Source organism: Elgaria multicarinata, chromosome 2 (assembly GCF_023053635.1).
Source record: "Elgaria multicarinata webbii isolate HBS135686 ecotype San Diego chromosome 2, rElgMul1.1.pri, whole genome shotgun sequence".
NCBI classification, from domain to species: domain Eukaryota; kingdom Metazoa; phylum Chordata; class Lepidosauria; order Squamata; family Anguidae; genus Elgaria; species Elgaria multicarinata.
In genome coordinates, this window is record NC_086172.1 from 49,793,247 (window position 1) to 49,806,031 (window position 12,785).

The window sequence follows — 12,785 nt, forward strand, 5'->3', positions numbered from 1 at the left end:
TGAGGAGAAAGAGGTGGAGGTGGAACAACAGCAGCTGGTGACAAAGGTTGTGAGAACATAGATTCACTGAGGGAGGGCCCCCATTGAGGGTATCTTGCCCAAGGGCCATCAAAAACCTGGAGCCAGCACTGCCCATGCCATCCACTTGCAACCTCCCCAACCAGAACTCATTGTAGGGTTGCTTGGTGGTTTGTTAACCACCCCAGCTACCCACTCTAGATGGATTTAGATGTCACAATAATAATAATAATTATTATTTATTTATATAGCACCATCAATGTACATGGTGCTGTACAGAGTAAAACAGTAAATAGCAAGACCCTTAATTACGGAAACACAGGGTTGGTTAACAAGCTGCCATGGCTTATTAACCACCCTCCAGTCATCATCACTGCCGACTTCCCTTCTGAGAGGATGCTCTAGCCTGCCCTCTGAGTATCGAGGTCAAGAGTGCCTTCTATCAGCCCCAAAACTACATATTGCATAATGTACTTTATATAACAATGTAGGAAATACATTTTTCTTGCAGGCACAAAAAGATTCTATTCTAAAATCTCCCTCTTCTATATTATCTAACCCTGTTGACATCCCAAACACGTCACCATAAAGGGATAAGGATTTGCATTCCAATTGTAATACAATACATAGGAAACCCCTTGATTAAATGTGGCATTACACAAAGGTTTAAGCAAAACTGAACTATTCCTCTATTAAAAATATGAGAAATGCATTCACGTTATGTATTTTATAAGTAAAGCGTGTTAGTTTAGGAATATGTTTTAACCTCAAGAATCTTAATGACTAATTTTAACTAATTACTGTATTTTTATGTACGTTTCATATAAGAGTCCGCACCTGATAAATTAGTTTGGTCTAGCCCACCTCTGCCGCAGGAGTGTTCTGCACATACCAACATATGGAACTGCTTGCTATTTTAAGAACATTTCAACCTTAACAATTTTACCGACTATTTTAATTGGTGACTATTGTATTGTTATGTAAACTTATGTAATCTTTGTTCCTTGGTTTTGTGCTGCTATATAATCGGGACCTTAATTTTACACCAAGGACTCAGATGGTAAGATACTATGTGTTTTCAACATTATTTTACCGAGTGAAGGCTTGGACATTCAAGAAAAACAATTTGAGCAAAATTGAATCTTTTGAAATGTGGCTATACCGATGTATGTTGAAGATATCATGGACTGACCAAATAACAAATGAGGATGTACTACGTAGGGTAAACAAACAAACAGAATTGATAAATACCATCAAAAGAAGAAAACTGCAGTATCTTGGCCATATTATTTGAAGAGAAAACTACACCATACTCCAACTTATTATACAAGGAAAATTGAAGGAAAAAAATCAGTGGGAAGAAAACGAACATCACGGCTGAAGAACTTGAGGGAATGTTATAGCCGTACTTCTATACAATTATTTAGAGCAGCAGGGTCAAAAAGAAAAATAGCTGTAATGATAGCTAACCTCTGATAGGAGAAGCCACCCTAAGAAGAAGGTCTAATAACAAATGCAGTAAATGTTACTCATTCATTCTACTAAAAAGCTAGTGTTACTCCACCAATAACCAACCACAGACTGCACTCTCACACATTTGGGACTGGGGGTATGGCGCATTCAAGGTCAAAATGGTGTGGCTTCTGAACAAGACTGCATCCTAGCATCATTTTGAGAAATTGAAAATGGTATCCTTCTATCCTGGTTCACATTAGTACAGGAAAGATCTGCTTCATTGATAAAACTAGCTAGTTCCCAGATATCACTAAAGATAGGAAGGTTTTGCAATAATCCTACTTTCCAGTGTGCCCACATTCTCAAGGTTATAATATTGTATGTTTTTCAAGATGCACGAAGACGCAAGAACACGTCTCCAAGTTTATGATATGGAGAAATGGCTTGTCTATTCCAAGCTGGAACTGCTGAAATAAGTAGTTTGGGAGAGTTAAAACAGGAATCTTATGGCCAATAAAGAGATATGCAAAAAAATAAAAAAATGCTTTCAATGAAAAAACACACACCTCCAATTGAATATACAAGTTTTTATTGCAAGAAACATATAAAGTAGAAACTGCCAGAGCTATTTGATCCATTTACTGCTTGCTTAGCTAAGTGCTGTTTTGTTAAGAGCAAGTCTGTCAAATATATGAATATTTTACTCTACATCTTTTAACATTTCCGAGGCTGCTGAATAATGCACATTCTTTTGGGCAGTATTATCTTCTCCAGAGTGGGCTGTGGCTTTTGATGTGCTGCTTGTGAGGCTGCTGCTGGAAACTGATGCCCAAGCTGTAAGTTTAAGAGAGAGAGAGAAATAAGGAATCTTAATGGAAGAACATCCAACGACAAAACATCAGCATTAAATTCAACCTGGCAAAAGAGGACCTATTTGTACAGTGTCGCACTTTTTGAGCAGAAAGCAGCAACAGTTCCATTTAAAACCTTACAATTTAAAGTTCAAAGTCATTAAGAGAAATAGACCATGAAGAAAAAGCGGTGGTGGTAGAAGTGGGAGAATGAAGAAGCAAACAGATTGGAAAACAGAATTTTAATATTGAAAACAACAACCCAGAATTTTAATACTGAACAAAAAGACAAAACATAAACAAAATAAAGATGACTCCCACACGTGAACATTTTGTTCCTTTGAATAACATGGAGGGGGAAACAGCAGAAGAAGAACAAAGAAGACATGTGATGATATCTTTGTCTACCTCTTCTCCATTTGCTGGTTCTTCACTTTTGTGAACCCAGGTCCCAATAAGAGATATGAAAATGCCACTTCTCATACTGAGGGCAAGGTCAACAGGGCAGGGAGAAGGCTGCTACCTCCAGCATAGTATTGTGGTAGACAAAAAATAAGACAGTAGAGCCAGCAACAAGTGGCATGAATTCTGGCATTCATGCTTCCAAGGTGAGACATGCCATCCCCAAAGTCCTAGGATAGCCTCATCTTGGAAGACCGTATTCTGGCCTTTCAGGTGAACAAGAAACTATCTTCCCAAGTATCAAGATGGACAACCAAGCGGATTTTGTAAACTTGGTCCCGATGGCCCTTGTTGAGTTTACCACAACAGAATCCACCAACATAAAACTCACAATAGGTTTCTCCACATTTTGTCTTGTCTTGCAATTGACTAGTTCATGTCATCTCCCTTAAAAGTCATTTTCAGGTCATGCACAGGTGTCAGGGTCATAATAGTCAGTGGGCAATGGAGAAGGGAACAGACAGTTACATTCCAGACATCTCTCCAAATCATAGTGATGCAACTAGTCATGGGGGAATGCATTTTCCCAGCCAAAATATTGCTCTTTGAGTCTTTAGAAAGCATTAGATGCCCGAACTGAAGTTCTCCCTGAGGGAAGATGTCTGGATCCTGTGAAACACAGAGGGAGATAATAGTCTCAGGATGCAGAAAACAATTTTATTGATGGAAAACCATAAAATGGGCTGTACCACTTCAAACTGAAGGTGGTGGTGAGACATTTTTAATGGTCCTCTAGGTCAGAGGTAAGCAACTTGTGGGCCTCCAGATGTTTTGGCCTACAACTCCCATCGGTCCTACCGGCCAATGGTGAGGGACCACGAGAGTTTTAGACCAAAATATCTGGAAGGCCTAAAATAGCCCATTCCTGCTCTAAGTTAACTCACATAAATACCTTGCTACCAGGAGAAAGCTGCAAAGCCGACAAAGAGCTGTGTTACAACCTTCCATGCCAGTTTCTTTAAAAGTAACATCCCACTCTGCCAAGAGGAGCATTTAAAATGGTAACACCCAACAGCAATCTGAAGTGGTACATTCTCAGTTACCTCATGACTTTGTTACCTCATTCTGCTGCATGTGTAGATGAATGTCCAATTTCATTGTGGAGGAGGGCAACCAGGAGAAGGCGGAGAGAATTTCTGCCCTCCCAGAACACACTTATGACTCATGCCTTAAGGCCAGGGCCTCACACAGGCTAACATTTAACTACCAGCATCTCCATGGAATCCAAGCCATTTGATTTACCCTATTACTAGAGGGATAACTTGTGCCACTGGCCAATCCTGCAGCCGTAACACCTGCTGCCAAAGCATCAGTTGTTCTAAACTGTTGCTCATTCTGGAAGCCAAATTCTTCTTCCTGTCCCTCTGGGACTTCAATGAATACAAGGCAGCCAGAAAGAGAGACAGGGAAGGAGAGAGCTGGAAAAGAGAAGGAGGGCAGCAGTATGAGCTGATCAAAGTAAAAAGCCAAATTAATCCCTGTCGCAACTTCTTAAGGCTTCCAATGGCCACACACTAGGATTTCTTTGATTTATTCATATTGAGCAAGGCGGAAACTTCCTGCAGAAGTCTAAGCGTACAGCACAGCTTGAGCAGCACCAGAATTATTACAAGTCTTGTCCCAACACGTTCTCTGCATCTGATGAAACAGCATTCCACTGATTTTCAGGCGGGGAAAGCCATAAGTGTCAGGCCTTTCCCCAGGTGCAGAACACAGGTAGGAGGAGCAATCCTTGATTCACTCCCCTTCCCACCCCCCATTCTTTCAATACTTATTCAAGATCTAACTCTGACCCAGTTTGTGCAATCAAATGGCTTGTTAATCATGGGTTGTTTCTGACCATGCAGAGAACAAGTCAGTGTGCTGGTTCCTGACTATTTGCCTGATCCACTTTCAATTAACAATGTAAGAACAGGGCATTCCAGGGTTGTTCTGTGATGTGCGAACCTGGAAGCTCTGGGTTGTTTAGGGATAAAACAACCCAGAGTAGCCAATACTTTGTTGTTGGGCTAACTCTGGCATGTTTAACCCCTAAACCACCCAGAGTTTCTGGGTTTGCACATCGTGAAACAACCCAGGAACAGGGCATTTTTGGTTTGTTAATTTAAATTAGAAGTGACAATCCCTACCATGTGTCTCTGTCAATTCCTGGGTTAAACAACCCAGGAATTGCCTGGAATCAGGTCAAAGGCCAATAGGTTTGTGGCATAATTTGCGACAATTCTATGAAAAGCCATGATTTTCCAGCATTCCAGATTATATGGAAAGCCCTCACTGATACAGGAAGCTCTTCATAAAGTTGCCCCCCATGTGTAGAGGGAGACAATGGAGGGGGTGGGGCAAGCATGCTCCCCCTCTTGTGTTTACTGCCATCATTTTCCTAATGATTGAATATAGCTATTGAGTTATGATAGACTATACATCTTGCATTTCATGGCATTGGGACCCACTGTCTACCTCCCTTTTATACCTACATGTATTATTTTTCTGCCAATTCATACATCGGATGAAGCAGGCTACAGTCCACTAAAAGCTTATGCCACAATAGATCTGTAAGGCTTCAGGGTGCCACAGAATTCTTCATTTTTCTTGTCACAACAGATTAACATGTCCAGCTCTCTGAAAACTGTTAGCATTCAGGTACTTACTTTCTCTAGCGTATCTGCTAGCAAGATGCTCATGCTTTGCGTCTTTACAATATTAACAGAGCTATGAAGCAGAAAGAAAGAAAAAAGTTAACCAGGACTTTGGTCTACCTAAAACCTAAAAACGTTGTTTAATAAATCACTCGCCCCTCCCAGCCTCACCTAGAAGACAGCTTTTGCTCTGCTTAATAAGCCAGTTTAGAGTTAAAGTAGCTATGACATTAAGTGACTGGCCCTTGTGTGCTTGGTTTTTATTGACTAAATAGCAGCTGAAGGGACCCAATGTGCATTGGGACCATGGTGGGAGCAAAGAGTTAAATCCCCTCTACCCCATGCCAAGGTCCTGATCCAAATTCCTCCTTTGAGGCTGATCTTTAGCAAACCAAAACGAAGCATACATGATCCAATCACATACATAATGTTAGTTTGGCCCTCATTCAGTCGTTGATAGCTAGTTTTTCATAGATCACTGTGCATTCTTTGGACTTTTGATTCAAAGGTGCACATGTCATGGGAAAAGCTAGATAACAAATTCCCCCACTCACTGTTGGGGGAGGGATGGGACAAAAGCTGGGAAACCACCAAATGATCAGTGGTTAGGGGGAGAGGGTGAAGCCATCTGGGGAACTTCAGAGGGCCAGACTGGGACCTCAGGAGGGCTGGATTTGGCCCCTAGACCTGAGATTGCCCACCCCTGCTCTAAGGTGCAGTTGACTGAAGCTCTTGAGCATATGATCACAACAGGACTGAAATTATCACATAATCACAGGACAACAGACAGTGATTGGGTTCAGACAACACAATAACTCACGTTTCAACAACAACCCATGATAGAATGGCAACCCACACTCAGCCCTTGCGTGTGGGTTATTGTATTGTCTGAACCCAGTCAATATAAACAGGCCTTTTCTTCTTTTTTTTGCTGAAAAATGCTTTGAAACCTGAAGACAAAGCTACAATTGAACTACTAACGCATCTTAAAATAGTTTCCCCATTTTAATTGTCACTGCCTACTAGGAGCAAATAGTTTTACAAGCCTTTTGTTTGCTACTTTCGCGCAGAGGAAGTGAATGGTCTCAGCTCAGCCCAGCCCAGTTCCAGGAATAGTGTTTGTAAGGTGAAAGGAAGACCACAATGGTTATTTTTGTGAGTGAGGTTTTGCCATAAATAATAACCATTTGTCTTGGATGAAAATAAGAGGATTTTTTTTCAGTTACATCATGGGCATCTGCTTAGACTGCCAAAGAATTTTTACAACACTACTTTCCAGCTTTCCTGACACCTCCTTTCAAGTAAGTGCCACACATGCACTATGCGCTTTGCCTCAAGTAGCATATAAGCCATTTCCACTTCACCACATTGCAGGGATAATTATGACTTATTTGCATCTCAAGCCTATACATGTCTACTCAGAAGTAAGCCTCATCAAGTTCAATGCGACTTACTCCCAGGTAGGCATATACAGGAATGAAACCCTTTTTGAGAGAGGGAGAATGCAGAGCTAGAGAGCTAATGTGGTGTATGTTTTGAGGGTCAACTGGATCTGGGCAGAACTAGTTTCGAATCCTTACTTAGCCACAAAGCTCACTGTGTGGCCTCAGGTCAGTCACTGTTTGGTCTGGCCTATCTTACAGTATCGTTGTGAGGATAAAAGGGGTGTGTGAACTATTAATGCTGCCTTGGGCTCATTGGGGGGAAGGTGAGACATACATGAAATAAATAAAATAAATAAGAAGAAAAGAGACCAAAGTATTTTCTACTGGTCCTGAAATTTTAAGCAATGGCAGTAAAAATCTTTACCCTGATGCTCTAAGATTCAGCTATTTGCTGAATCACTGTGATGTCATGGAAAATGTGTGAACATTCTAACGAAAGAATGAGACCGGTCAGGAGAGAACATTCACAGTCCAGCCTTTTGAGAAAGTGAGGTAAAAAATATTGGGAAACTGACTGTGACAATATAGCATTTTAAACCTCCTTATGCCTATATCCACTTGCTTGACAGCTGCAGAGTCATCCCAAGAAATGAAATGCGAGCATGCCTTTTGATTTTTTTTAATTTAAAAAATCATATGCATGAAGTTCTAGTGCTGAGAGTATTCTATTTCATTGTCCTCCTGCTTTTTATATTACCTTCGTTAATTTCCTGCATTAGTACCATTGCCAACTTTATCATTCACAACTTAGACACCTCCTCTTTTCCCCACAAAGCTCAACTCATTCACCATTGAATAATAACACAATGTGGCAAGCCTCAACAGGACAAGTACCTTGTTTTCTCTTTCCCAGGGGTTTTGGAACTTCTTTCAACCGGTGCATTTTCTAGCTTCTTGGCAACTCTCATACCTCCAGCTTTAACTGTAGAGGAATGTAGCGAGACCATGTGTGAGTGGCACATTTCCCCAAGTGATGGGTCTATTTTAAGTTATGCAAGAAAAACATTGCCAACTATACATCCAGAAATACTGATAAGAAATGGAGTTTAATTAGTCGCTTACTCCAGAGCATGCACACTCCATTCAATACATACATATAATACATTATCTAGAACAGTGGTGGGCAGAAAGCAGATCTCCATATTTTTGAATTTCAGGTCTCAGCAATTCTGACCATTGGCCATGCAGCCAGGGACTTCTGGGAGTTGAAGTCCAAAACCTCTGTCTACCACAAATGTGGTGCCTTCAATTGTAAATGGTGAAAATGCTTAAGTGGCTACGTTTTTCCTCCAATAAAATTCAAAAATGGAGCCTTGCTCCTCTCCTGAACTCCATTACCATCTTTGATGTACAGTATCTAGAGGGCAATTAAGTTAGCCCTAACACAAGCTAATTCCACAGAAAAAGTGACATTAAAATATAGCTAATACTGTGATGATGACAGAGTTGCACACCGTCTGTTTTCACAGCACCTAGCTTTCGACAGAGTATGTATGGATGCTACATCTAGAATATTGGAAGCCACCATATACTGAGTCAAGCAATCCATATAGCACAGTATGAATTAGACTCTAGCAGTAGCAACTCTCTAGCACTTTCTTTCTAGCTCTACCTGGAAATACTAAAGATTGAACCTGGAACCTTCTGCATTAAACTTCAGCCCTGGTGTACATAAATTCATAGGCTACAGCTATTAACATTATCCCTTTGATTTGATGAAGAGGGCATTCATGCATTTATATGTATTGCCATTTAGTTAGTGCAGCTCTGGATATTGCCCTCTCACACACAGAGCCATGTGAAAGCAGCTTCCTTGTGGGGCTATCCTACTGTAGCCACCTGGCAGGACCTTTCCTAGGTGGGAAGGACTCATACAGTTGTGACATTCACACAGATATCTGTGGTGTTATCCCCGCATTTGCAGCATGTATCTCCCACACAGCTTGGTGATGAGTGTCTTGGCCATGCAGAGTAAGTTCAAACAAATTTACTCGAGTTACTCTGAAAACTTAAGCCTACACTTGAAAAACAGATAATAATCCAAAATATAGTGATTTAACTTTCGTTTTACTGATTTATCACAGCTTGTTCTTTTTTGTGATTTTGCCACCACAGTTTTACATTTCTTTGCAACTAGAACAGATGGGCATATTAAAACACACACACAAAACTTAGTAACATGGAGCACTTTACAGTTCCAACAATAATTTTGTGATCTAGATGAAGCCTCCAACTTGTCATCTCCTGCTTTCTGAGATATGAGCACACAACATGACAAATGTTATTGGATTTATTAACCCAAGATACTGCAGAATACTACAGTGGTTACTTCTTGTGTGTTGGTTAGGATGCATTTCTATCGAGTAACAATTATGTTCTGTTAACATGCCTGTCAATCACAAAACCAATTACCACCAGTTTAAAATCACCACAACAAAGGTTTCAGTGTTTAGCAATGCCAAACAAATTCATCTCTAAAAGCATGTAGAAATATTTCAGATCCACTGTATTTGGACAATGGATATTGGCAGAAAGATATTGCTAGATTTTTTTAAAACTAGCAGATTAAGAGGAGCAACAGAACTTGAAAAGGTTTTAAACCAGGAAAGTAGTTCAAATATGCACAGTAAGCATGCAAGAACTTCACTCATGTACAATGATCATAACAGGAAATTGGTTATGTACAGTTCTAATAGGATTTTTTTTTTAAAAAAAAGAATGAACAGGGTTGCTTATACAATGTAATGATAGTACCTGGTGCACTGTGGAATAACAGATGCAAAAAAAAAAAAAACCCCACCACAGGGTTTTTGTCAAAGGAGGAAAGGGGGAGAGGCAGGGGTAATGGGATGAGCTTCTTTTTAGTAGGTGAGAACTAGGGGGTTAAATGAAAGGGTTTACAGAAAATGGGAGAAAAGGAATGCAAGCTCTGTATACTTGGTGCCTATGCTTCTGTCTTTTGGACATTTTATTTGTCTAGGTTTTCAATTAAGTATTTTAAGGTGTTTTATTGGAATCTTATCCAGATTTATGTTTTCAGCTGCTGCGATGTTCTAGTATTAAATGTAATTTATTTTATTATGTACTATATTTTTCTAAGTCACCTAGAACATTTTTGTGGAAAGGCTGGGTATAATTTTATTAAACAAGTAAAATACCTTGTCTTCTGGAGTGGTGCTCCAGTCATAAGAGACAGTTAAAGGAGGTATAATGTGGAATTCATGAGGCGTTCAGGTGAAATTCTACTTTATTTATTACATTTCTATACCACCCAATAGCTAAAGGTCTCTGGGTGGTTCACAACAATTAAATACATAAAATACAGGATGATAAAATGCAATACAAAGTTTAAAACTAAAGTATAAAAAAATAAAAACAACTAATTTGAATCTAGCAGTGGTGCAAGATTTAAGATAAAATATCAGATTTAAAACAAACTGAAAAACTAAAATACCTAAGAAAATAAAAACCTCTTCACCTGGTGCTGTAAAGAACACAGTGTAAAGTGCAAGATGAGTTTAACAATGACAATACTTGCTTTATTTTGAAGGGGTGGGTGTGTCTTGTTAGACAAAGCTGCAGTTTGCACAACCTTTGATCAATTAATGGTGCAATTAGTCAACTATTTATATTTGTTTATATCATTTTTATTCCAGCCTTCCTCCAAGGTGGTAAGGACAGCTCACTCAGCCACTGTATGTTATGTTAAGGCTAAAATGTAGTGATGGGTCCATATTTCATAGCCTGAGTGGGTATTTAACCTACAGTCCCTTTTAAAATACTCCAGCACCACTTAATTGGTGGGAGACTGAGAATAAGTAAGTTTGCCTTCCCCAACCTGGTGGCCTCCAGATGTTGTTTGGACTATATTTTTCATCATCCCTGATCAATGGCTGTGCTGGCTAGGCCTGAAGGGAGCCGTAGTACAAAACACCCAAAGGGAACCCATTTGGGGGAAGCTTGTAGTGATAGGATCTTGATCCTTAGTCAGAGGAAATCCTGTGTTTGCACATGATGGCTGGACAACTCAGCTTCAGGTCTCCATTCACAATATTTTGCTCAGTGACCTTCATTGTCAACGCCCCATTAAGGAGGATGCTATCGTTACCACTGAGCTAACCCCACACAGGTTTACGATTATCTAACCACTAAGCCAACCACACAGAAGCTCAGCAAAGCCCAAACGCCAGTGGCATGTGGGCTTTGGCTATTGTGTCCAACCACTAACCAGGTCTAACCCAAAACCAGCCTTACAATGCTAACTACAAACAGGTTAACAACTTTTGAAGCCAGAAGTTTCTCTTCTTCCAGGAGTTAAGCAAGACCCTTTTTTTTTTGGCATAAACAAGGTTCATACAAGCCCTGTTACAGCAGTGTTCTTGGGGAGCTTCCAAATGGGAGGACCCCTAGAGATGCGGAATTGCCTGTCAAAAGCATCACAGGAGAACATCTATAGTAAACAACAGCTGTGTGTGTGTGTATATATATATATATATTCTACTACTAGGGGTGCAGATACAGAATTTGAGTTCAACCTTCCCTCCCCACACGCTGCAGTCCAAATAAAACATAGAAAGGCAGTGCCAATCTAAACGCTAGGCACGCTATTTTTATTTACTCTCCAGCAAACACGTGCAGACAGGGACTGTGGCGCTTGGGGGAAAAGAGGCTTTAAAGCTATCGCCCCAACCCATTTTCTTCGTGAAAAAGAAAAAAAAAAGGGGGGGGGGTAACTCGTCTCCATTGGAATCAATGCTTAATGTTTCATTCGGCCCTGTGTGAGAACAACACACTGACGTAGTTTCTAATGACGCACTTAGCCTCACGTGTCGTTTGGCCCTCATACACATAAGCGAAGCAGGGGAGGGATCAAAACTACTACTAAAAGGAGACAGGATATAACAACGAGACACGGGCTGAGTTCGGACGACGCGCTAATCCCATTCTGTCCGATTAGCGCGTCGTCCGAACTCAGTCACCGTGGGCAGCGAGCAACGAAGTCCCCCTACGGCACTTTGCTTGGGACCAGAGACTCAATGCGGGAGCGGAGGAGGAAACACCGCGGTCCGCGGCCCTCCGTTTACAGCCACCACTCTTATTTCCCCCACCCCTGGGGTGCTTGTTCCTGCAGAAGTTTTACCCATGAGGTTCTGGCGAAGTGCCAGTCATGTGGCAATGCAAAGCCTAGGCATGAATAAGGCCGATGCAACAACTCAGCGCCGTGTCCTCTCTTTCCGAGCCCCTGGATAAATAAAAGCCGTCTGCTTCTAATCGAGGGGCTGCGTGTCTTCTGAAAGAGGGCGGAATTTTGCACGGAAATGCTGCAGTCACACCACCCCACCCCCTCGGCCAGGCTTCCCTTCTAGCCTCCCTCTTACCTGCTGGGGGGCGCCCCACTTTCAGCGGGGAGAGCGGCTCGAGCAACTCGGGGTTTGCCATAACAACTATGCCAAAAAAGAGCGAGCGAGCGCGAATTGGAGAAAAAATGGTCCCACGGCTATCGAGTCCTACTATCTTGCAGCCGCGGCTGTTTTGCTCCTTTATTGGGAGGAGAGTGAGGCAGAGGGGCGGTGCTCCCCATAGAAAGGGGCGGGGAAGGGCTAGAAGAAGTTTAAAAAAACTTTAGGGTTTGCTTTTTTTAAAGGAGGGATTAATTGTCTCCCAGAACTCCCAAAAATGTTTTTGGCAGTGCAAGCCTACACAGGTCTCCTCAGAAGAAAGTCTCGTTGAGCTGGATTAGAACAAAAACCAGGAACGACCAGGAACCTAGCCATTTTCATAATCTACACAAATATTTATTTATTAATTGTAGCTTTATACGGTCTAATAGTTGAAACTCTCTGAGTGGGTTCACCACAAATTAAAAGCAATATACCGGTAATACTATACAATCAACTACACAATAAGAGGTTAACGCT

At 41.2% G+C, this 12,785-nt stretch overlaps 1 protein-coding gene across 1 annotated transcript; it reads right to left on the reverse strand.

The window, feature by feature from the left end:
• Window positions 1-2,045: 2,045 nt before the first annotated feature.
• Window positions 2,046-12,384, reverse strand: DAPL1 (death associated protein like 1). The gene is made up of 4 exons (XM_063116505.1): window positions 12,246-12,384; window positions 7,702-7,789; window positions 5,435-5,495; window positions 2,046-2,307 (listed from the first exon to the last, which is right to left on the reverse strand). The coding sequence occupies exons 1-4, from the start codon at window positions 12,304-12,306 to the stop codon at window positions 2,188-2,190; spliced, it is 330 nt and encodes a 109-aa protein (XP_062972575.1). The 5' UTR covers window positions 12,307-12,384; the 3' UTR covers window positions 2,046-2,187.
• Between the last annotated feature and the right edge of the window lie 401 nt (window positions 12,385-12,785).